A 25266-nucleotide genomic window follows, 5' to 3' on the forward strand; every position below is an offset into this window, starting at 1 on the left:
ATGTACATGATCATCTACATTAAAAATCTTAAATGTTTGAGTGGCCAAGTTACACTTGTCAATGTATGTTCATAAGGCATTCAAATATACTTGTACAGTGTGTAGGTTTGATGTTTAGTCAACATCCTCATCATCATCAAGATCATCAGAATCACTGGTATTCTGGTCTGAATCATCTTCATCAGCATCCAGCATGTTGGTACAGTCTTGAAGTTTGCACTCAATTGTGCACTTTAGTCTATTAGACAGACAATGGCAGTTTGGTAGCTGACAAACACGCCGGCACGTGCAGGACATGAATTCCATGATGACCTGAGGTGCAGGAGAGCCAGTCATCCACAGAACATCAAGTGTGCCATCCTCTCTTGCAGTCCATCCTTGGTTGTCCTGGGGATCTGGTACATCTGGATCTGCTACCAGGCTACGTTGCCATAAGGCATTTTGATAGTTGACTTCTTCTGTCGCCACAGTTGTAATTGGGTGACACAAAGGGTTTAGGACGAAGAGAGCGTCTTCTGTCCTTCTGCATTCCTTCTCTGTTTGTGGGGAGCTGGGCTGTTAATACTTGTGGTTGTACAACAATCCCATTAACTCGATGTGATGTCCCTCCTCCACTGAGGGTTTCCTCCTGCCTGTCAATGTTGTCGTATGCTAACACAGTAGGAACCCCAGGATAGATATTTGATGGCAGCACAATATCATTTTCTGGCTGTGTTTGCAATTTCTGCAGACACAAAGCTGTGTCTATTTCCAACAATGTAGAATATGATATCCCATGACCTAGACGGTTCAGAATCTTTATGATCTCGACATTACCAGTCAGTGATTTTACTGTCCAAGGCAATAATATGTGCTTTGATGTCTTTACTTTGCCTGAAGTTGTTCCATATATGAGATCTTGAGCGAATGACCACACCAATCTCTGATCACGAGTTGTGCTACTTGAGCTCTTTGTTTCACCAGTTAACAATGTTGTTAGAAACGCTTTGAGTGATGATGGGATGTCCACATATTTGTCATCTAGTTCATTTGGGCAAGGTCGCCAAGGCTGTTCATTTTTGGCTTCCTTTATTTCATTCCACAAATGTAAAGCTGCTTTCGAGAGCCATGCCTCAATATCCTGCTTAGAGTACATGTCAAGTTTCTCCTTCATGATCATATGTTCTTCTGCTAATTTTTGGAAGGGGGCTCGGAAGGGGGCTCGGCATGGCGTGGCATAGGGTACACGGTTGCTGACAAAATAGGTTTGGTGCAGGTGGAAGTGGAAACCGGGTACCCCCAGGTGCCAGGTGCCTTCAGGGCGGCATTCGGCGATATCGCCGAAAACTTGGGTTTGTATCGTGTGCCTTCAGGTGCCAGGTGTCCACGACCGCTCCACACTTACACAGAAACACTTGAGAACGATTATCACGGACACTTTTCATGTACGATCGCGATGATAGTTGTGCTGGCGCAGACAGCTGGAGTTAAGTTTGGATCGGGACGCCTCCCAGTAATGGCGGACGCAAGAGCGCCGCCTATCGGCGAGGGGGCACGATCGTCCTTATCGGATCAGTCTAGAGTCCCTGTATAAAGAGTTGCGCCATGCGCTGACCCGAGATTTCTGGTCACGTGATTTCGTGGCGCCATTTTGTGTCTAACTTCACCGTGCGTGAACGTCAGCTTGGTACGGGAATGTTGTTTATTGCCAAACAAAATGACTGGTTGTTCTGCTTTTGGTTGTTCAAACCAATCTGGGAAATATAAGATGTATAGATTTCCAAGTGATAAAGTCAGAAGACAAATTTGGGAAGCGAAAGTCAGACGAAAGAGCTGGAAAGCGATCGACTCCTCGAGACTCTGCCAGGTAGGCCCATGCCGCTTGATGATCGATGTTCAAAAGCAATTCTATCTGCTCGTTTTTTTTTTAGTTGTCTGTCCGTTGAAAACACTTTTAAAGGGAAGTGATTTAAAGGAATGAACGGAGCAGTGATGAGTCTCTTGTGAGGAGTGAACGGAGTAGTGATGGTGTCTCACTTGTGAGGAGTGAACGGAGTAGTGATGAGTCTCACTTGTGAGGAGTGAACGGAGTAGTGATGAGTTTCACTTGTGAGGAGTGAACGTAGTGGGATGAAGTGTTGGTCTGGTCAGAGTGTTGTATTACGGGCAGAGTTTTCTTACGGTCTGAATGTATGAATCATGTTCTGTACTGAATGTATGAACCAAGTTTTGTACTGAATGTTTACTGTGTTGGCCTCATCGTGTTCCTGGTGAAATTAAACAAGTTATGGTGAATACGACGTCGTATCTGTGCTTTTCCATATCTGTTCGACTAGACGAACAAAGTTTTTTCTCTGTTTAATTACGGCTTGGCGCAGTCGAAAATTAAGTATTAATTAAGTCGCCAGCTATGAAACATATTAATCGATCAGGCAATATCCATCAGAGTTCTGGGCAAGGGTGTAGTAATAAATGAACGTTTCAATCTTACTAGATGCCGATGACGTTTTCCTTATGTCAGAGACAGAAGCTGACTTGCAGCTTGTTAAATCATTACAATGGAAATTGAATATAAATGTCGATAAAACTAAAGTTGTACACTATAGAAATATGGCAATACCACGTACAGAATTTGTTTTAAGTGTGTTAGACTATATGTCGGCTGGAAGTCCTACACCGGAATTGCTCTCGGCACCCTTTAAAAAATATTGGATATGCCCACACTCCTTTCTAAAAGTTATTAAAATTCAGAGAACGACAGCATTGGTTTGTCTTACTTATAATGTTAGCTCTTATATGCAGTGTTGGCTTGTAATATGCATTGCCATACCACTTTTAATATCACCACACAGCTCTTTTTCACGGCAATAGCTGAGTTTTTGACAAAACAAATATCACCTGTATGTAATATTAAGACTAAATATGTGTTGTAAATTTTTTTTTAGCAGGTTTAGAATATATCACCCCATATCGCGAATGTACATGTATATCTAATCCGACACACTTAGACACAAAATGGCGTCCAAATTTGAGTTGACACAACTCTCTATATACAGGGACTCTAGATCAGTCTATGTTATCCGATAAGGAAATACAAGGAGCGTTGACGCAGGAAGTGGCTATTTGGCCCATGACAACGGCAGGGTTAAGCATTCGGTTGCGTGCGTGCAGTGCATGTATGCATTTATAAAATTCATTTTCTCGGCAACCGTTGGTTCGATTGACACATTTTACCATATGAGTGCCTCTGCCTGTATAAATTTTTAATCATAATTATGACGTCATAGGTTACGTGGCACGGACGCTATCTTGGAAAAACGTTACATACCTACAAACAAAGGCTACACCTTTGTATCTCCAAAACCGTTCAATGAAAAAATTGAAACATGGCTCATTGTCAAGTACTCTCCATGGGGAATAAGATATGCTAATGATCATATCATTGGTGCCTTCATTATGATGTCATAATTGGACAAGTACAATGCTTGATCAGATCAGTATAAATTTGTTTCTTTGCAATTGTTGTTCCAAATGACACTAAATATTCACCATAGGAGCGTTTCCGCCTGTACAATTTTAATAATTACGATGTCATACGTCACGAGGTACGGGTGCCATTTTGAAAAACTTTACACCTCGATATCTGAAACCGCTCTATGGAAAAAATTGAAACATGGCTCATTGTCAAATACTCACCATGGGGAATAAATATGTTAATGAGATGTCATCGTTTTTTTTGTTTGTTTTGTTTTTTTGTATACATAATCGAGGCTCGTGAAAGAGCTAACATTTATCACACAAACAAATCAAACAGACAAACAAAAAAGTATATAAAAAGGGGAGCGGTAGACAAGATGGGGAGAGAAGGGGAAGCACATAAACACAACATTTGAGAGCAGGGACATCGGGAATGTGTGGGAGGGAGAGGGCTTGGGGGGAGGCGGCGTGGGAAGGGGGGGGGGGGGGATGGCAGAAGTATAAACACAAGGACACCAGGGACTTCCAGGAAAGAAGTTGGTATTTCAAAAAAGTGGATTTGGGATGAAATTAGCGGGGGTAGAAAAGATCAAGGTTTTGGATGGGGGAAGATAAGAGATGGTGGTGAACAGCTGTTTTAAAGACCTGGAGGAAGGAGTGGGATTGAAGAGAGTGAGGGAGTTTGTTCCAGAGGCGGGAGAAAAGAGGAATGAAGGAGTGAAGGTGAACAGAGAGTCTTGATTTTGGCAGTTTAACCATAAGAGGGTTGCAGGCAGATTTTGTGCGACCTGTAGGAATATTTGGGGGACAGAGCCCAGAGAGAGCAGGAGGAGCAAGGCCGGAGAGGAGTCGGTAGAAGACAGAAAGACCACCAACCTGCCTGCGGTGATTAAGTGAAAGGCCCTTGGAGTTAGTTTCATCGCGGGAGATTCCAATGATTCTGAACGCTTTGGTTTCAACAGCGTGAAGACGAGCTAGGTGTGAGGCAGGAGCACCAGCCCAGAGGGGAGAGCAGTACTCCATTGAGCTGCGGATGAAAGCCTTGTATGTGGTGAGGAGCTCAGGTGTGCCAAGGAAGGACTTTGCACGACGGAGGATGCCCAGTCGGCGACTGGCTTTGGAGGCCAGCTTGGAAATGTGGTTTTCCCAGGAAAGATCATGGCAGATAGTGAGACCCAAAAGCTTGAGTGACAGAACTTCTTGGAGATAATTGTTGAGAAAGTATGTGGGAGGGTTGTCCAGTTGGTCTTTTCGGAGACACATCGTAAGATGCCTTCATTATGACGTCATAATTCGACAAGTATAACACTTCATCCGATCAGTATGAATTTTTTTCTCTGCAACTGTTGGTGGTCTGATGGACAAAATATTTTTACCATAAGAGCGCTTCCTCCTGTATAATATTTTAATGATAATTATGATGTCATCGGTCACGTGGCATGATTCAAAGATGCTGGCCTTCAGGACTTATGCATATAAGCAGACATCATCACAGAAGGTTCAATAAATAGAGTTTTGGATGGAAAGATGTATAATCGAGCAGTCCGCATGCACAAGTGTATATATGAAGCGTTTATGAGACTCACGTGGATTGAATTCATTCCTTGGGTGGAAAACAATAGGCAGGACAATGCTCATACTGTAACCTCATTCTTAGAAAAAATGAATGACACTGTCATTGATCTGCACCAATGGAACTCCCATGCTCTGTTGCAAGACCCAGTTTTAAAGGGCAGCATGCTCTTTGGAAGGAATTCTTGGAGCATCTTCATCTTACTATAATTCACCAAATGTCTGTCCGTCTGTCCGTTCCCAGGTACCGCAAAAACGGCTGAACCAATCGCAACGAAATTTTGGGTGGGTAATCCTGGGACCCCCTGAAGTAAAATAGGCTATATTGTTTTTCCAATTTTTTTTTCCCAATTTTCCCAATTTCCAATTTTCCAAACACGATGGAATAATATTTACCGATATGAAGTGATGTGGCTTTTATTGAAATTCTACAAATACTGTTTAGATTTTGACGATTTGCATGTGATATTATTTAGAGGATGTTTATATAAATCGTTTAAAATAAAAAAGCCTTCAATTTTTGATATTTTGCCTTTTCAATTGGGCCTCCCAATTGAAGCCCCGCCCATAGGGCGGGTACCGTTGCTAGTCATGACAATGGAGATTTGTCAGCATTCTGGATGTCATACGTGGATATTGTCGAAACAATCTACCTTGCCCTACTGCCTGAGAAAGGAACTGACAGTTACATGTCGCAGTCATACAATCCGTGATCCCTTGGTGTTTCACCTATGACAAAGTGAACTATGCTCGATATTTACCAGCATACTATGCCCAGATGACAAATCTTCCAGTGGAACACCATGATTGTCCAGTGTATTTTTCTTTTCCAGTGGAAATTGATTGTCATTTTCTGGGAATACTCTGCTCAAAGCACCAATGTAGCATAATATTGTGTGGTTGGAATTACCACCTTTGTGTACCATATGGTAACTACTTAGTCAAAAGAGTCATTGGGTCACCAAACTTTGAATCATATTGGCATCTGCGTCGCATTCCAATTTTAGTCGCAAAATTTGCGAGAATCGTAATTTGAGGGTCAGTGATTAAAATGGGGGCACATACATGTCAACATACGTCAGATAAGATTACAAATGGTATCAAAATGTTGGGAAAGGGCACCTGGGGCAAGTTATTGATGAATGATGCTATTTGGTGCATGATGTCTTTAAATAATTAAATTACATTAATGAACAGGATCAAATAATTAAATTGATATATGTGGGAAAATTACATGCCCAGACCAGGAATCGAACCCAGATCCTCTGGAAAACCGTACCAGTACTCTGCCATCTGAGCTATCTGGGAGACCAGGAGTCCAAATATCCAATATGGCTGCCAGGCCACGTGACTGATGACGTCATAAAATTACCGTTAATATATTTGTTGCGAAGATGACGCTGAAGAAATTTCAAACTGTTGACTACTTGTCGTATTATGACGTCATCGTTAACGGCACTTATTCCCTATCCGATGCGGAGTTATTTGCAATGAGCCACATTTAAAGTTTTTCAATGCAGCGATTTCAATCCAAGAGAAGGCCGTACCACGTGACCTATGACGTCATAATTTTCCCTAAAAAAAATTCACATAGGTAGACGCATACACACTATGGTGAAAAATTCGGGCTAATCGTACCAACGTTTGCCGAGAAAATGATTTTTTTAAAAATGGAGACACGTAAGGCGTACATACGACACGTACGCACGTGCTCGCATAACCCCGCTTTCACTTCCGGATCGCAGGGTAACAAATCTTCTTCAGCACAGTTTTGAAAAACGCGAAGCTTCGTACTGTTCGAACACGAATAACTTTCATTTCATTTCATTTCATTGATTATTTCCAAGTAAATCAAGATCCATACATTGCGCCCGCGCATGATTACCAAAAAGCGAACCCAGTCACCATCGAGTAACCAACCCTCCTCGTGTTAAACAAACAAAAAAAATTAAACATTAAATCCAAGGTTAAAAAAAAATCTTCAAAGAGGAGAAAACTTAGAATTATATACAGTCAGGAGATAAAATCAACCCGGATGGATAAGTTATAATAATGAATTAAAATTCGCCGGAAGAAGATGAAGAAGAAACTCTGAAGAGGAAGATTCTTCGATTGTCTCGGTGCTCGATTGGTCTGGGCTGACGAACGGCAAGTCGAGCTCGGCTCAGCTTTTCTTCCTCAAGAGTCGGATCCCACGTGGGAAGAAAATGGCTGCGAACGTGGTGAGCTTGATTAACCCAGGTCCCTCACCATTCTCACCACACTGTTGATCTTACTTTAGGTATTATTATATAATCATCGCAAGTGCGCTGATATTTATCTTCACAAACTCCTCGAAATGCTCTCTTTTTCGCCTTATTTTAAAGCTTCCTTCCTCCTCATTTGTTAACCTCACAGTTTCTTCGTGTCTCACGTATTCTTCGGCTTTCACGATCGTGGAAATATATTCTTGTTAGCTTAAAGTCATTTTTTCCCCTTCTCGTTAATCTTAATTTTTTATTTTGTTAACCTCACCCCCCGCCTACTCCTCACCCCCCACCTACTTCTCAACCCCCACCTACTTCTCACCCCACCCCACCTACTTCCCACACCCCCCACCTACTTCTCACCCCCCCCCCCACCTACTTCTCATGCCCCACCTACTCCTCACCCCCCACCTACTCCTCACCCCCCACCTACTCCTCACCCCCCACCTACTCCTCACCCCCACCTACTCCTCACCCCCACCTACTCCTCACCCCCCACCTACTCCTCACCCCCCACCTACTCCTCACCCCCCACCTACTCCTCACCCCCCCACCTACTCCTCACCCCCCACCTACTCCTCACGCCCCACCTACTCCTCACCCCCCACCTACTCCTCACCCCCCACCTACTCCTCACCCCCCACCTACTCCTCACCCCCACCTACTCCTCACCCCCACCTACTCCTCACCCCCACCTACTCCTCACCCCCCCCACCTACTCCTCACCCCCCCCACCTACTCCTCACCCCCCACCTACTCCTCACCCCCCCACCTACTCCTCACCCCCCCACCTACTCCTCACCCCCACCTACTCCTCACCCCCACCTACTCCTCACCCCCACCTACTCCTCACCCCCCACCTACTCCTCACCCCCACCTACTCCTCACCCACTCCTCACCCCCACCTACTCCTCACCCCCCACCTACTCCTCACCCCCCACCTACTCCTCACCCCCCATCAGCTACTTACCCCCTATCTACTCCTCACCCCCTATCTACTCCTCACCCCCCATCTACTCCTCACCCCCACCCCATATTCACCCACAACCCCCATATTCACCCACAACCCCCATATTCGCCCACAACCCCCATATTCGCCCACAACCCCCATATTCGCCCACAACCCCCATATTCGCCCACAACCCCCATATTCGCCCACAACCCCCATATTCGCCCACAACCCCCATATTCGCCCACAACCCCCATATTCGCCCACAACCCCCATATTCGACCACAACCCCCATATTCGCCCACAACCCCCATATTCGCTCACAACCCCCATATTCGCCCACAACCCCCATATTCGCCCACAACCCCCATATTCGCCCACAACCCCCATATTCGCCCACAACCCCCATATTCGCCCACAACCCCCATATTCGCCCACAACCCCCATATTCGCCCACAACCCCCATATTCGCCCACAACCCCCATATTCGCCCACAACCCCCATATTCGCCCACAACCCCCATATTCGCCCACAACCCCATATTCACCCACAACCCCCATATTCACCCACAACCCCCATATTCACCCACAACCCCCATATTCACCCACAATCCCCATATACACCCACAATCCCCATATTCACCCACAATCCCCATATTCACCCACAATCCCCATATTCACCCACAATCCCCATATTCACCTACAATCCCCACATTCACCCACGACTGCCATATTCACCCATTCCCTCCACTCCCAATATTCACCCCTTCTCCGCCTCCCTATATTCACCCACTACCGCCATATTGACCCACCAACACCATATTCACCCATTCCCTCCACTCCCACATATTCACCCATTCCCTCCACTCCCACATATTCACCCATTCCCTCCACTCCCACATATTCACCCATTCCCTCCACTCCCACATATTCACCCATTCCCTCCACTCCCACATATTCACCCATTCCCTCCACTCCCACATATTCACCCATTCCCTCCACTCCCACATATTCACCCATGCCCTGCCTCCCCATATTCACCCACCAATCCCATATTCACCCATCCCCTCCCTCCCCATATTCACCCACCAATTCCATATTCACCCATCCCCTCCTTCCCAATATTCACCCACTATCCCCCGATTCACCCACTACCCCCATATTCACCCACTACCCCCATATTCACCCACTACCCCCAGATTCACCCACTACCCCCAGATTCACCCACTACCCCCAGATTCACCCACTACCCCCAGATCACCCACCACCCCCAGATTCACCCACTACCCCAGATTCAACCACCACCCCCAGATTCACCCACCACCCCCAGATTCACCCACCGCCCCCGTATTCACCCACCGCCCCCGTATTCACCCACCGCCCCCGTATTCACCCACCGCCCCCGTATTCACCCACCGCCCCCGTATTCACCCACCGCCGCCGTATTCACCCACCGCCCCCGTATTCACCCACCGCCGCCGTATTCACTCACCGCCGCCGTATTCACTCACCGCCGCCGTATTCACCCACCGCCGCCGTATTCACCCACCGCCGCCGTATTCACCCACCGCCTCCGTATTCACCCACCGCCGCCGTATTCACCCACCGCCGCCGTATTCACCCACCGCCGCCGTATTCACCCACCGCCGCCGTATTCACCCACCGCCGCCGTATTCACCCACCGCCGCCGTATTCACCCACCGCCGCCGTATTCACCCACCGCCGCCGTATTCACCCACCGCCGCCGTATTCACCCACCGCCGCCGTATTCACCCACCGCCGCCGTATTCACCCACCGCCGCCGTATTCACCCACCGCCGCCGTATTCACCCACCGCCGCCGTATTCACCCACCGCCGCCGTATTCACCCACCGCCGCCGTATTCACCCACCGCCGCCGTATTCACCCACCGCCGCCGTATTCACCCACCGCCGCCGTATTCACCCACCGCCGCCGTATTCACCCACCGCCGCCGTATTCACCCACCGCCGCCGTATTCACCCACCGCCGCCGTATTCACCCACCGCCGCCGTATTCACCCACCGCCGCCGTATTCACCCACCGCCGCCGTATTCACCCACCGCCGCCGTATTCACCCACCGCCGCCGTATTCACCCACCCCCGCCGTATTCACCCACCCCCGCCGTATTCACCCACCCCCGCCGTATTCACCCACCGCCGCCGTATTCACCCACCCCCGCCGTATTCACCCACCCCCGCCGTATTCACCCACCGCCGCCGTATTCACCCACCGCCGCCGTATTCACCCACCGCCGCCGTATTCACCCACCAACCCAATATTCACCCATTCCCCTCACTCCTAATATTCACCCATTCCCCCCACTCCTAATATTCACCCATTCCCCCACTCCTAATATTCACCCATTCCCCCCACTCCTAATATTCACCCATTCCCCCACTCCTAATATTCACCCATTCCCCCCACTCCTAATATTCACCCATTCCCCCCACTCCTAATATTCACCCATTCCCCCCACTCCTAATATTCACCCATTCCCCCCACTCCTAATATTCACCCATTCCCCCCACTCCTAATATTCACCCATTCCCCCCACTCCTAATATTCACCCATTCCCCCCACTCCTAATATTCACCCATTCCCCCCACTCCTAATATTCACCCATTCCCCCCACTCCTAATATTCACCCATTCCCCCCACTCCTAATATTCACCCATTCCCCCCACTCCTAATATTCACCCATTCCCCCGCTCCTAATATTCACCCATTCCCCCCACTCCTAATATTCACCCATTCCCCCCACTCCTAATATTCACCCATTCCCCCCACTCCTAATATTCACCCATTCCCCCCACTCCTAATATTCACCCATTCCCCCCACTCCTAATATTCACCCATTCCCCCCACTCCTAATATTCACCCATTCCCCCCACTCCTAATATTCACCCATTCCCCCCACTCCTAATATTCACCCATTCCCCCCACTCACACATATTCAACCTTGGCTCCCGTCAAACCCACTCTGCCGATATTCACCCACTCTCCCCATATTCACCCACTCTCCCCATATTCACCCACTCTCCCCATATTCACCCACTCTCCCCATATTCACCCACTCTCCCCATATTCACCCACTCTCCCCATATTCACCCACTCTCCCCATATTCACCCACTCTCCCCATATTCACCCACTCTCCCCATATTCACCCACTCTCCCCATATTCACCCACTCTCCCCATATTCACCCACTCTCCCCATATTCACCCACGCTCCCCATATTCACCCACTCTCCCCATATTCACCCACTCTCCCCATATTCACCCACTCTCCCCATATTCACCCACTCTCCCCATATTCACCCACTCTCCCCATATTCACCCACTCTCCCCATATTCACCCACTCTCCCCATATTCACCCACTCTCCCCATATTCACCCACTCTCCCCATATTCACCCACTCTCCCCATATTCACCCACTCTCCCCATATTCACCCACTCTCCCCATATTCACCCACTCTCCCCATATTCACCCACTCTCCCCATATTCACCCACTCTCCCCATATTCACCCACTCTCCCCATATTCACCCACTCTCCCCATATTCACCCACTCTCCCCATATTCACCCACTCTCCCCATATTCACCCACTCTCCCCATATTCACCCACTCTCCCCATATTCACCCACTCTCCCCATATTCACCCACTCTCCCCATATTCACCCACTCTCCCCATATTCACCCACTCTCCCCATATTCACCCACTCTCCCCATATTCACCCACTCTCCCCATATTCACCCACTCTCCCCATATTCACCCACTCTCCCCATATTCACCCACTCTCCCCATATTCACCCACTCTCCCCATATTCACCCACTCTCCCCATATTCACCCACTCTCCCCATATTCACCCACTCTCCCCATATTCACCCACTCTCCCCATATTCACCCACTCTCCCCATATTCACCCACTCTCCCCATATTCACCCACTCTCCTCATATTCACCCACTCTCCTCATATTCACCCACTCTCCCCATATTCACCCACTCTCCCCATATTCACCCACTCTCCCCATATGCACCCACTCTCCCCATATGCACCCACTCTCCCCATATGCACCCACTCTCCCCATATGCACCCACTCTCCCCATATGCACCCACTCTCCCCATATGCACCCACTCTCCCCATATTCACCCACTCTCCCCATATTCACCCACTCTCCCCATATTCATCCACTCTCCCCATATTCACCCACTCTCCCCATATTCACCCACTCTCCCCATATTCACCCACTCTCCCCATATTCACCCACTCTCCCCATATTCACCCACTCTCCCCATATTCACCCACTCTCCCCATATTCATTCACCCACTACCACCATATGCACCCACTACCACCATATTCACCCACTACCTCCATATTCACCCACTAACCCCTTATTCACCCACTACCACCATATTCACCCACTACCACCATATTCACCCACTACCACCATATTCACCCACTACCACCATATTCACCCACTACCACCATATTCACCCACTACCACCATATTCACCCACTACCACCATATTCACCCACAAACCCCTTATTCACCCACTACCACCATATTCACCCACTACCACCATATTCACCCACTACCACCATATTCACCCACTAACACCATATTCACCCACTACCACCATATTCACCCACTACCACCATCTTCACCCACTCCCCCCCCTCACCATCTTCACCCACTCCATCCCTCTCCCATATTCACCCACTTGCTCCCACCCCCATCCTCTTGACTGCCTCTTTCGACTTCATTCCTTTTAAACCTAGCCCTGCTTGATCCTCTCTTCTTCACCCCCTCTCCGCACATATGTTTTCCTTCCACCTTCCTTATTCTCCCTTTCACTGTCTTCTTCTTTGGACTTTCCTGTTCTCATCATTCCTGTTGACATTTTCCTTTTCTCCACCCAGACATTCAATATAATGTCGTTATTTAATGAAAGGTCACAGTAAATCATTCTTAAAATAAACACTATATGATAGTTCCAGTACTCGTTAGTGGGTAAGAAAATTAGTCCGATATGTACCTCTTCAAGTAACGCCATCTTGTACTTGTTTTGAGCAGCAGATTCCATTGCCCATGATCGAGGAGGCTCAGGCTTCAGGCTCAGAAGCTGGAGAGAAAGGCTCTGCTGATGACATGACCTCGAGGGACTACTACTTTGACTCTTATGCACATTTTGGTATCCACGAGGTATGGATGCAGCTCACGTTCAAACTCGCTGAACTCTTCCTCGTTTCCTTCATCTCAGTAACACGTGGAAATGTTGTTAAGGCCTCACGAGTGGAATTAAAGTGGATGTTTCCGATCGGCGAAAATTCCCGGTGGGAGGGGTTGAAAAGATTTTGGGTGGTGACATGAGATGAATTGGTCTTCTATTGGGATGATGTCTGACCATTTGTTTAAATATGGGGGACGGTCAAAGTTTTCAGAACAAGATACTACAGTCCCTGGATCCCTGGTGTTGGGCTAGCGGCTAGGGTGCCGGCTTAGGATCCTAGGATCCTGGGTTCGAATCCCGGTTGATCGCTGAATTAACGCCAGGGGGGTTGACTCAGCCTGTCATCCTTCCGAGGTCGGCTAATTGAGTACCAGTTCACTGGTAATCCCCTGTTTGTCGTTAAAAAAAGGCGGCAAAAAGGGTTGGCGTCAGGAAGGGCATCCGGCCGTAAAACATTGCTTCAAAAAGGGGACCGAAAAACAACAACAACCACGGTGCCCGAAAAAGGCCAACCCCCGCTTTGCGGGGAAAAATGGCCTCTAAAGGTGGTTTTTAAAATTTTTATACTACAGTCCACAAAACTGAAACTTTTTATATTAGTTTTGAATACCCAAGTATGTCTAATTGGCAAACAAAAAAACACAAAAGAAATTGAACGATAAAGGACTGAAGTTTCTCGATCTGTTAGTATCTCATTCCATGAACCTTTTCGGAATCCTCTTAAGATTCCCTTGGATTATTGAGTTAACGTTCACGATTGGTACCTGTTTTGTCCTCTTCGGTAGGAAATGCTCAAGGACGAGGTGAGAACACGTACCTACCGCAATGCGATGTACCACAACCGCCACCTGTTCAGAGATAAGGTTGTCCTGGATGTTGGCAGTGGGACGGGCATCCTCTGCATGTTTGCTGCCAAGGCCGGTGCACGCTGTGTCTTTGGGGTAAGGCAGTAGATTCCCTCTTATTTCCTAAGAAAGGTACCAAGGCATATCATATATATAATGCTTTATTGAATTTGAGAAACTCATTCCCATTCCTCCTTCTGGCAAAGACAACATGCCCGAGCTGCTGCCGATGGTTGTGTACTTGTGCTGAGGTTCTTGTCGATGGTAGTTCAATGGTTTATACTATCAGCGCGTAAAGCGGGTCGATGATTGATAAGAAAAAACAGCCTTTGGTGTTTTTAGTTTGGATGGGTAAAAGCAGTTGAGTGTCGTCGTGGGGTGTGAGGAAGTCATTTGCTGGTTTGGTGTTGAAAGCAACACTGGAGTTGATGCTGGTGGTTTGAGGGGAAGGCGTTGCTCTGATGGAAAGAGATGGACTCGCGGACCGTGTCTGGGCTTCATAGCCTCTCGGAGTGTGTGCACTTGTCCAGCATTGCAGAATCCTGTCTCCCTCTCTTTGTCCTGTGCCCTGAGCTGCGTGGTGCTGACCCTCTCTTGAGCTCCTCTCCCCTGAACGGCTCATCCCAAACTGCGGTGAACTGTCTCCACCCTTGGCTTTCTTTACCTCGTGATCACGCGCCAATTGGTCCTCTGTCGAGCTTCTCGACATGCCCCCAGTTGCCAGCAGTTTCTAACGGGCTACAGTTCTTACCTTGGTGCAGGATTGCGAGGCGTTACTTTTGCCACCCTCGCTCGGGGATGAAGTGGATGGGGAGGGGAGGTGGGGGGCAGGGAGATTTTCTGGACTTGCGGAGGTGGAGAGGGAGAGGGCGGTTTTGGTAAAATGCAGAATGTCTACCACTTAAAGAATCTGTCGTTCCTTTGACTGGGATGAAGAGTTGTAGGACTTATCCATGTAATTTGTAAGTTGGTGGGAGAATATTATCCAGATGAGTTAGCTCGATCATTGGAAGCAAAATTATTGACGTCAAGGTGAAATAAATAAATAAATAAATAAATTTGAAATTCCTTGAAATATAATCTCGTTTTGATTCATTTGGACCATTGAGCTGCTAGACGAGGCTTGAAACACCAGCACGTTGCAACAGCATGGGATGTTTCTGTCTCGGATACTGTTCTTTCGATTTCCCACGAGGTCAGTTAGGTTTCATTTCCATTGGCCAGAAATGAATGCCTGCAACAGAGTCCTGGTGCAGTCTTTGAGCAACTCTCTCAAACTCGAACCAAGGACTTGTTTGGTTGCATCTCTTCTTCCAGGATCTGTTAATTGGTGACATTTTATGAAAAACGAATGGCTTCTATGGGATCGGTGCGATGCTGGAGGATTATGGTTGCAGCGCCGTGAGAGTTACCGAATGGTCCTCCAACAGGTGTTTGACCCATCGTTGTTGTTCGGTATGTTTATGCTCGTTTGTCATACAGATACAGATGTGTGTCTTTATGTCCATTTGCCTGTCACACTCGCTTCCCATTCCTGTAGATCGAGTGCTCTAACATTGCAGACTACTCTCAGAAAATCGTGCAGGCAAACAACATGGAGCATGGTGAGGCTGTGTATGTGCTGTGTGCATGTTTACATTATCGCTTGCAGATTCCATTTGGTTTACATGTCATCTGCGATTGGCTCGTGATGTTTCGATTCTGAGCCGTCTACCTTGTATCCCCAAGTGTTTGTTAAATCTCTTTGAAATCGGAATTGCAGTGGAATCGTTTTATTCCTATTGACGAAGTCGCCGGAGGCATTATATTGTTGCGGATCTCCCGAAGCCCGTTTCCGTTACAAAGGGGGGATTAAACCCCTTTTTTCCCCTGGGTCTTCGGGTCCACGAGGCCGAATCGCCACTTCCGGGCAAACGTGAAAAAGGGCATTGGGACAAATTTGCATGTACCTTTAACCCACGCTGCCACGAAAGCGGGGATCGAACCTCACACAAGCCACGCTTAATCGAGTATGCCCGAGCGGTATGCGTATCACGTGACTCGTGCTGTTACTTTATTGGAACCCGATTTGAGCGATTCTATTCGTACCATGCGAAGCCAATGGATGGAAGGGACAGGACGGTCAAATCAGAGAATGAAAATGAATGAATGATCGTTTTAGGGCCATTTTTCCCCGCTACAGCGGGGGTTAGCCTTGCGGGCCCCATGACGATCATGGTTCCCTGTTTGAGGCAATGTTTTTATGGCCGGATGCCCTTCCTGACGCCAACCCTTGGTTGCCTCTTACGATGCGCAGGGATACGGTGCACCTATTCTAAACCGGGGTACACACCGGGATCATTCATCCCAGCAAGCTGGTACTCAATTTGCCGACCTCGGAAGGATGACAGGCTGAATCAACCCCCCTGGCGTTAATTCAGCGATCGACCGGGATTCGAACCTAGGATCCGAGGATCCCAAGCCGGCACCCTAACCGCTAAGCCAACACCAGGCTAAACGGTCAAATCAGAGGAAGAACACAATTTATTTACAATGTACAATGATTCAGAATGAAGGAGGAAAGGGGACACAGAGCAGATCTTAATCAATCTTACTTAATCCCAGACACGGGCCCACTCACGCACACGGGGAGAAGAAGAGAAGAATGTTCGCGCGCTTCGCCGTCGGTCGCTCCGGGACAGCTCGCCGGGCTTGGCTCTCCGATGTTCGCGGCACGTACGCAGGCGAAGGCAGGCAGGAGGAAATCGCGCGTCTGTGGCCCGGCATGGGTCGTCCTCTCGAGCGCACGATTAATACAGCGCAGAGCACAGGGCACGGGGAAAGTTCGTGTACCATAGGCAATTCAATTCGCTCGTTCTGCAGCTCCACTCGCGTTCTCAAGCTCAACCCAACTCACTCTCACGGGGAGCTGTAACTCGTCTCACAGGGAACTGACGTGCACACGACTCTGACCGACCTTGTCTCACTCAACTGCCGTCTCAACCCAACTGTTCTCACCGGGAACTCAACTCTTTCTCAACTCACTGACCGGGAACTCTGGACTCATCTGCGAACTGACTCTTTCTCAACCCATCTCGACTGAGGTCGGGGGCTCAGAGCAGGGTTTTATGGCTCCGCCCCGGCCCGACTCGAATGTTCCAAACCCCGCCTCTGGTCGTCGTGGTTAGCCACTCCCCTCGAGCCCTGATTGGCGGCTCGTGCTTACCGACCACTCCTGCCGCGCCTCCCTTCGGCCTCGGTAGACTTGTTCAGGCCTGCCGCGTGGCATTTCAGTGCCAAAAGAACACCTAAGCTCACTGGCCTACTCAACGCAAAACTAAACACAGGAAAGGACTACGCTTACATTTACTAAGAAATAACTGAACTATTGCGAGGCTTCATGTTGTGGTGCGTCTACCTACGAGGGGGAATTAACCTTTATTCCAAAACCACAACAATATTTTCGGGTTGTCCGTCCGTCTGTGATAGGTTTTTGTTACCGCAATAACTTACGGACGGCTGAAGGGACCTAAGTCAAACTTGGTACCAGTGTATATAATGATGTAAAAATAAACTGATTAAATTACGAGGTCAAAGGTCAGAGGTCCCGATAGGCAAAAATTCTGTTACCGAGCTAACTTGTGAACCAGTGATGGGATTTTGACCAAACTTGGTACAAGTATATATTATGATGCAAAGATGAACTGATTAGATTTCGGCACTGAGGTCAGAGGACATGTTGGGTTAAAAAAAAAAGTTGATGCTTGATAACAGGTGAAGGGATTTAAATCAAAGTTGGTACAAGTAAGTGTAATTATTTTTTTAATGCAACCAAGTTTTTTGTGTGAATATACTGTGTGAAGTTACTTTTTAGGTGTCTGTGACTTGACCACCTCTGTCCTCACTTCACCCCCACGCTCCTCTCCATAGTTGTGACAATAGTGAAGGGAAAGGTAGAAGAGGTGGAGCTTCCAATGGAAAAGGTGGATATCATCATCAGCGAGTGGATGGGATATTGTCTCTTCTATGAGTCGATGCTCAATACGGTCCTTTTTGCCCGTGACAAGTGGCTGGTGAGTGAGGAAGCTATTTCCCGTTGCTTATATGTTGACTACTTTGTTTAAAAAACTTATTTCGATCCTGTAGCCCGCTTTGTCTCTGTCTCTTGACAGAAACCATCGGGTGCCATCTTCCCCGATCGTGCTTCCCTCTACCTCACAGCGATAGAGGATCGTCAGTACAAAGAAAACAAGATCAACTGTAAGTTGAACCCTGAATGATGCAACCATTTCCTTCGACTCATGATGTGCATTTCCATGTCTGCGAGAGTACGCATGTTGGGAGGGGGACTGGGTTGTTGTGTTTTTGTACTAAAGCCATTTCGGTTGCAATTGCAGGGTGGGAGGATGTGTACGGCTTTGACATGTCTTGCATACGAGACGTAGCCATTCAAGAGCCGCTGGTTGATGTGGTTGAACCAAAGCAGGTTGTCACCAATGCCTGCCTTGTTAAGGTAAGTGTCCTGTATTCCCTCTGCACACAGGCATAGTTTTTAAAATATATATATATTTTTGTCGAGGGCTTTTTTAATTTACAGGGCTCTTTACATGTTCACAAACTATTTGTTGGGTATATATATATAAATATAGTGCATTCAGAAAGTATTCAGACCCCTTCACGTTTTTCACATTTTGTTATGTTGTAGCCTTATGCTGAAATCGTTTAAATTCATTTTTTCCCTCATCGATCTACACTCAATACCCCATAATGACAAAGAGAAAACAGGATTTTAGAAAGTTTTGCAAATTTATTAAAAAGAAAAAACTGAAATATCACATTTACATAAGTATTCAGATCCTTTGCTATGACACTTGAAATTTAGCTCAGGTGCCTCCCATTTCTCTTGATCATCTTTGAGATGTTTCTACAGCTTGATTGGAGTCCACCTGTGGTAAATTCAATTGATTGGACATGATTTGGAAAGGTACACACCTGTCTATATAAGGTCTCACAGCTGACAATGCATATCAGAGCAAAAACCAAGCCATGAGGTCGAAGGAACTGCCTGCAGAGCTCGGAGACAGGATTGTGTCGAGGCACAGATCTGGCGAAGCCTACAAAAAAATTTCTGCTGCATTGAAGGTTCCCAAGAGCACAGTGGCCTCCATAATTCTTAAATGGAAGAAGTTTGGAACAACCAGGACTCTTCCTAGCTGGCCGCCCGGCCAAACTGAGCAATCGGGGGCGAAGGGCCTTGGTAGGAGAGGTGACCAAGAACCCGATGGTCACTCTGGCTGAGCTCCAGATATCCTGTGTGGAGATGGGAGAAACTTCCAGAAGGACAACCATCACTGCAACACTCCACCGATCTGGGCTTTATGGCAGAGTGGCCAGACGGAAGCCTCTCCTCAGTGAAAGACCACCCCTTGTGTGACCCACTCCCTCCCCCCACCCCCTCTCCCCCATCTAGTGATCTCCGCCACCGAAAGTGGATGGAGGTTATGTTTTCACCCCTGCCTGTTTGTCTATGAACAAAATATCTCAAAAAGTTGTGGACAGATTCGGCCAAAAATTGGCAGAGATGTAGCGCATCTGACAAAGACGAAATGATTAGATTTTGATGAAGATCCGGATTCGGATCTGGCAAGTAAATTTTTAAGTGATCCTTCACCATTGGGAGATAGGGCCAAAAACGATACATAGCAGGATATCTCAATAAGTTATAGACGGATTTGAACGAAACTTGGTGGACAGGTTGTGTGTGTGACGAGACCGAATCAATTAGATTTTGGTGAAGATCTGAATATGGATTCAGATACGAGAATTATTTAATTGGGTGTTGCCTGGTGCCTGGTACCTGGTGTTGGGCTAGCAGCTAGGGTACCAGCTTGGGATCCTAGGATCCTGGGTTCGTAATCCCGGTCGATCGCTGAATTAACACCAGGGGGGTTGACTCAGCCTGTCATCCTTCCGAGGTCGGCTAATTTGAGTACCAGTTCACTGGTAATTCCCTGTTTGTCGTAAAAGGCGACAAAAAGGGTTGGCGTCAGGAAGGGCATCCGGCCGTAAAACATTGCTTCAAAAAGGGGACCAAAAAACAACAACAACCACGGTGCCCGAAAAAGGCCAACCCCTGCTTTGCGGGGAAAAATGGCCTCTAAAGGTGGTTATATACGAGAATTCTTTAATTATCAAGTGATTCTTTACCATTGAGAGATCGGGCTAAAAGCGATATATAGCATGATATTTCAAAAAAGATGTGGACGGGCTATGACTAAACTTGAGTGATGGGATGACAAGTGACGAGAACAAGCCGATTACATTTTGGTTCAGGTCTGAATCCAGATCTGGCCTATCAGCGGATACAAAACATAATCTGTTCAGCCTAGTGAAGGTTTGCGCTTTGTCGAGTGTCGTTCTAGTTGTCCTTGTAATTCATGTAAATGTACATCCATATCACCTAATGCCTTTTTCCTGTATGTGATTCACGAACCAGCTCTTTCGTTGGAGATAATTTTCGTGGCTAAATTAAGTTTTGCACGCAAGGTGGAGGATTGTATGAAAGATGCAAAAAAAGAATTTCTTTCTCTTTACCACTGCTTTTTTTCTTTCTTTTTCCCATTAACCCATATCCACAGGAAGTGGACATCTATACAGTGAAGGTGGAGGATCTAAACTTCACATCGCCATTCTGTCTTCAAGTGCGACGTGCCGACTACGTCCATGCCCTCGTTGCATACTTTACCGTGGAGTTCACGCGCTGCCACAAGCGCACCGGATTTTCTACTGGTAGGCACAGTTGGAGTGCGTATGGGTTCAGGATGGAGGTCGTGGTGGGTTAAGAGAAGGTGCGATGTGCTGTTCACTTGTGCCTTGTAAACTTCCTGTGTTTCGCAGCTCCCGACGCACCGTACACCCACTGGAAACAAACCGTGTTTTATCTGAAGGAAGACTGCCTGACGGTAAAGCCGAGTGAGGAGATATTTGGCACCATTTCAATACGGCCCAATGCAAAAAACAGCGTAAGTAACCTCAATTAGTGTTTATTTCACTCTGTGTCATTAACAGTTCACACCCCACCCCATTCTTTTTTCGCCCACATCTTCGTATGATATCTTTGGTATTAGGAGTCCCTACCATACAAGCATCCTCATTCTCCCTCATTTTCCCCCTTTCCCAACAGCGAGACCTTGACTTCACTGTGGATGTTGAGTTCAAGGGTCAGTTGTGTGAACTCTCAGCCTCCCAGGAGTTCCGTATGCGTTGAACCACAGCCTCTCTTGAATCCTAAAGCCACTCCCTTCCCACGAACCATTTCACATCCACCATTTTTTTCAAATTCCATCCATGCATTATCCTTGTCTCAACCTCTTGCTTGATCACTGTTGGTGCCTCTTCAGGCTCTCTTATGGGGCCATCTACGTTACATCCACAAAAATTGGTGGTTTTTCTAACCACCACCCCCGTGTGTTTGACACATCCTCGTTTAACCTCATCCCCACTCTCTTACATCCTCCCATATTCCCTCTTCGTTCATATCCTTCTGCTCCCTTTTCTAAATTTACACAATCCTCTCCAGCATACATAAATTGTAGATGGTCCCTAGGTGAACCCTGCCTTGCAGTCAGCCTCTCTGGTCTTCCCTGCCATCCGTAGACACAAACTCACCAATGATGATGATCTTTTTTTTATCTCAGGCCAATGTTACCTTTTAAAATCCAGGCTCATGTAGAGCTGAACAAGTTCAGCCAAGCAAACCTGTTCTTTGAAACATTGTAAGTGTGACATGTAAAACTTGATGACCTGATATTTGCGGTTTCCTTTGTGACGTCACAACTACTGTTCTCTTTCCGTTTTGTACCGAAGCTTTGCTCAGACAAGGTTTAAATCTGGGCCGTATAAAACGCGCCATTACTGTGGATTCTTTTTCATGTCTCAGTCCCCAAAGGTGGCCGGAGGCATTATTTGCTTATAGTTGGCTCTTAAACCGATATATTTAAATATCAGAACTTTCTGTTGCTTGTCATCAAATTTAGGTAAGGGGAGGCCTGGTTGGGGCGGAGGGTGGTGTGGCAATGAATTTGCACATACTGTGTGCGTCATAAAAAAATGTTCCTCTTTTGCATGCATTTGCCCCTTCAAAATTATTCTAACATTCTCCAAAGTGTAACGGCCATTCATTTTCTTTTCTTTTTTTTCTCTACAAAGTTTGCATGTGTTACACATTGCACATACCTTTTTGTTTTTCTACCTGGAGATGTTCTGATTTTAATTATTGTCAGAAGTGAACTCGGTGAAAGTTTTGAATCGTGCTGCATCCACTCTCAGTTTGTGGCCGATGCTTCAGACTGTAGTCCGGACTTGCTCTACTTGCGGTGCAGAACAGATGGGGTTGTGCGGTGTTCCACCAACCTTACCATTTGTACTTGCTTGTAACTTCTATTATGACAATGTTTAACGTTTTTTGTAGGGATGTGCTAGTTTTATCCAGTTGATGTAAAGGTAATAAAAGCGGAATTTAATTATTTTGCAAACACCTGTTTATCTCCTCTTTACTTGTCATTCAGGTGAGTGGTTCTCGCGGCATTATTTACCTCCCCAGAAAGCTGTGCGTGCTGCGTGGGTGTCTAGTCTTTTCTGGTGTGAAGGTCAGATTGATCAATGGTGTGAAAACGGGGGTTTTTTAATCGCATTGAAGGTCACAACCTGCTGAAGAACCTGGATTCCGTTACACATTAAGGACGTTGTCTTCTGCAGCAAGTGCAGATGGGGCCTATTTATTTTTACGGTGTAGCCCATCGGGCAGATCAGTCTAGAACAGTGTTTGTCCGTATGTATGTATGTCCCCTCAAACGTATACCAATCAGAGCTGAGAATCTGGTCACATGACAGGGTGATGGGATTACGTCTGATGTTGGTACGGCTGCTGACTCTCCACGCACCGCCATTTTGATTCATATGCCGTTCATGCCGAACATATTGTCGAACTTGTCATATATCACAATCGCCATGCTCTGCCTTTACGTTTTTCATTCTGTGTGAAACACAAACAAACCGATTGTTAAAATGACCATGAAATATCGAACGCGTTGGCGTTACGTCTCTTCCAATTCCAACAATACAGTACGTATCGGCCTTAGGCATTATGACTCACCGTCAGCTTCGGACAAATTAAACCCAGGTTTCTTAATACAGTGGTATCGTTTCAGTTGTATCGTTTTCGTAATAATAATAATATTATAGTAAATATAACCATAACACTTTAGTCCCAATGTCGTGAATGGAAAGTTGATGGATTGAAGCGGTGTAACCGTGGAAGTAAGGAATTCACCCCGGTTTAAAAAAAATAATATTTTCGTAATAATAACGTAACGTTATTATAGTAAATCTAATCGTAACACTAATCCCTTTGTAGTGACTGCAAACGTACTGGAGGTTAAATATATATCTTATATATATATATATATATATATATATATATATATATATATATATATATTAAAGTAGCGGCAGTTTTGTGTCCGGCCGTCATGCTACGTCATTACGTATATGATGTCATTACAGCGTAAACACCCGCTCACTTCGAGAACGGCAGGAAAGGTCATTCCTCTTTGGGGTATATAGATTACAGTCTCTCTGATCCGGTCTCAAGAACATTGGGTGTGTATTCATTTACCAAGTTTCTTGTGGAGAGATCGCCAAGTGGTTTAAGCATTTGAGCAAGCACTCCATTCAAAACCCTTAAGGAACTGCTGGCTTGGCAAGTGCTAGCTAGCTGCTTGGTAAATGAGCACACCTCCAACCCTTGTGGGGTATATAGATTACAGTAGATCTTCGCTCAGTTCTGCAAGTAACACCTCATGGATGTCTGGATTCCTTCAAATTTCTTTGTTTAATGTTATAAACAGCATTAGCGACTGTTGAAAAAGTTAATATGTGTTTGTGGTTTATAATATACAAGCCCGGCTATGCCGATGTTAGACTTCTGGGCTTGTTTCAATTTTTTTTACATACAAAGTCGAGGGAGGCTCATGGAAGAGATGTGGGTGGTTCATCTGCAGCCACTTGACTGCTGGTTGCATCATTTGTATGTAGGCGCATCTGCCGCTGATGCAATGCCTCTCCATAACCAGTTATCTGGTACTCATTTTGCTGACCTCGGAAAGATGACAGGCTGAGTCAACCCCACCTGGCGTTAATTCAATGGGATTCAAACTCAGGAGCTTAAGATGCTAACACTCTCCTCTCTCCCTAACCGTTAGGCCAACACCAGGTGATGGATGGAAGAGATGGAACACAGAATGGACCAGGATGCAACAGAACAAAAGAAACAGACGTGGGGGAAAAACGCCAACATGAGGGCCGAGGGAACAGAATAGAGGGAGAGTTGGATAAATAAGGCATGTCTGGAGGACTGAGGGGTAGTGGGGAAGATAATGGTTTTGGATGGGGGATGATCAGAGATAGTGGTGAACAGCTGTCTTGAAGATGTGGATGGAAGGATGAGATTGGAGATAATGGGGTGGTTGGTTCCATAAGTGGGGAAAAAAAGGAACGAATGAGTGGAGGTGAGCAGTGATTTTGGGTTTCAGGAGTTTCACCAAGTGGATGTTGCCGTTGCTTGTGGAGCGTGTGAGCCCTGCAAAACGCAGAGGGTGCAAGACCGGAAAGGAGGTGATAGAAGACAGAGACCACTGACCTATCTGTGATGGCAAATACATAGGCCCTTAGACTCAGCTGCATCGCAGGAGATTCCAAATAATCTTGAAGGCCTTGGTTTCTATGGCATCAAGCTGAGCAAGAAGTGAGGCAGGGGAGCCAGCCCAGAAGGGAGAGCAGTACTCCATCAAGCTGCGGATGAAAGCATTGAAGGTGGGTCGGAGTTCAGGTGTGCCGAGGAAGGTATTTTGCATGACAGTTGGCAATTAACTTTTGTGGTAGTGTTTTGATTCAAGAATCACA

The 25266-nt window shown here is 46.9% G+C and overlaps 1 protein-coding gene across 1 annotated transcript; it reads left to right on the forward strand.

The window, feature by feature from the left end:
• Positions 1-6761: 6761 nt before the first annotated feature.
• LOC144893237 (protein arginine N-methyltransferase 1-like) lies at positions 6762-22838 on the forward strand. The gene is made up of 10 exons (XM_078783036.1): positions 6762-7250; positions 13324-13452; positions 14266-14421; positions 15866-15929; positions 18235-18377; positions 18477-18564; positions 18702-18817; positions 20943-21093; positions 21202-21326; positions 21488-22838. The coding sequence occupies exons 1-10, from the start codon at positions 7236-7238 to the stop codon at positions 21569-21571; spliced, it is 1071 nt and encodes a 356-aa protein (XP_078639162.1). The 5' UTR covers positions 6762-7235; the 3' UTR covers positions 21572-22838.
• The last annotated feature ends 2428 nt before the right edge of the window (positions 22839-25266 follow it).

The sequence above is a fragment of the Myxine glutinosa genome, chromosome 8, assembly GCF_964187855.1.
Source record: "Myxine glutinosa chromosome 8, kmMyxGlut1.1, whole genome shotgun sequence".
Taxonomy (NCBI): domain Eukaryota; kingdom Metazoa; phylum Chordata; class Myxini; order Myxiniformes; family Myxinidae; genus Myxine; species Myxine glutinosa.

Bases quoted from the DNA above. Each gene is read 5' to 3' on its own strand.
- LOC144893237 (XM_078783036.1), top strand. The intron at 18,565-18,701 runs GTAAGTTGAACC...TTGCAATTGCAG, and splicing joins CAAAGAAAACAAGATCAACT to GGTGGGAGGATGTGTACGGC. The intron at 18,818-20,942 runs GTAAGTGTCCTG...CCATATCCACAG, and splicing joins CCAATGCCTGCCTTGTTAAG to GAAGTGGACATCTATACAGT.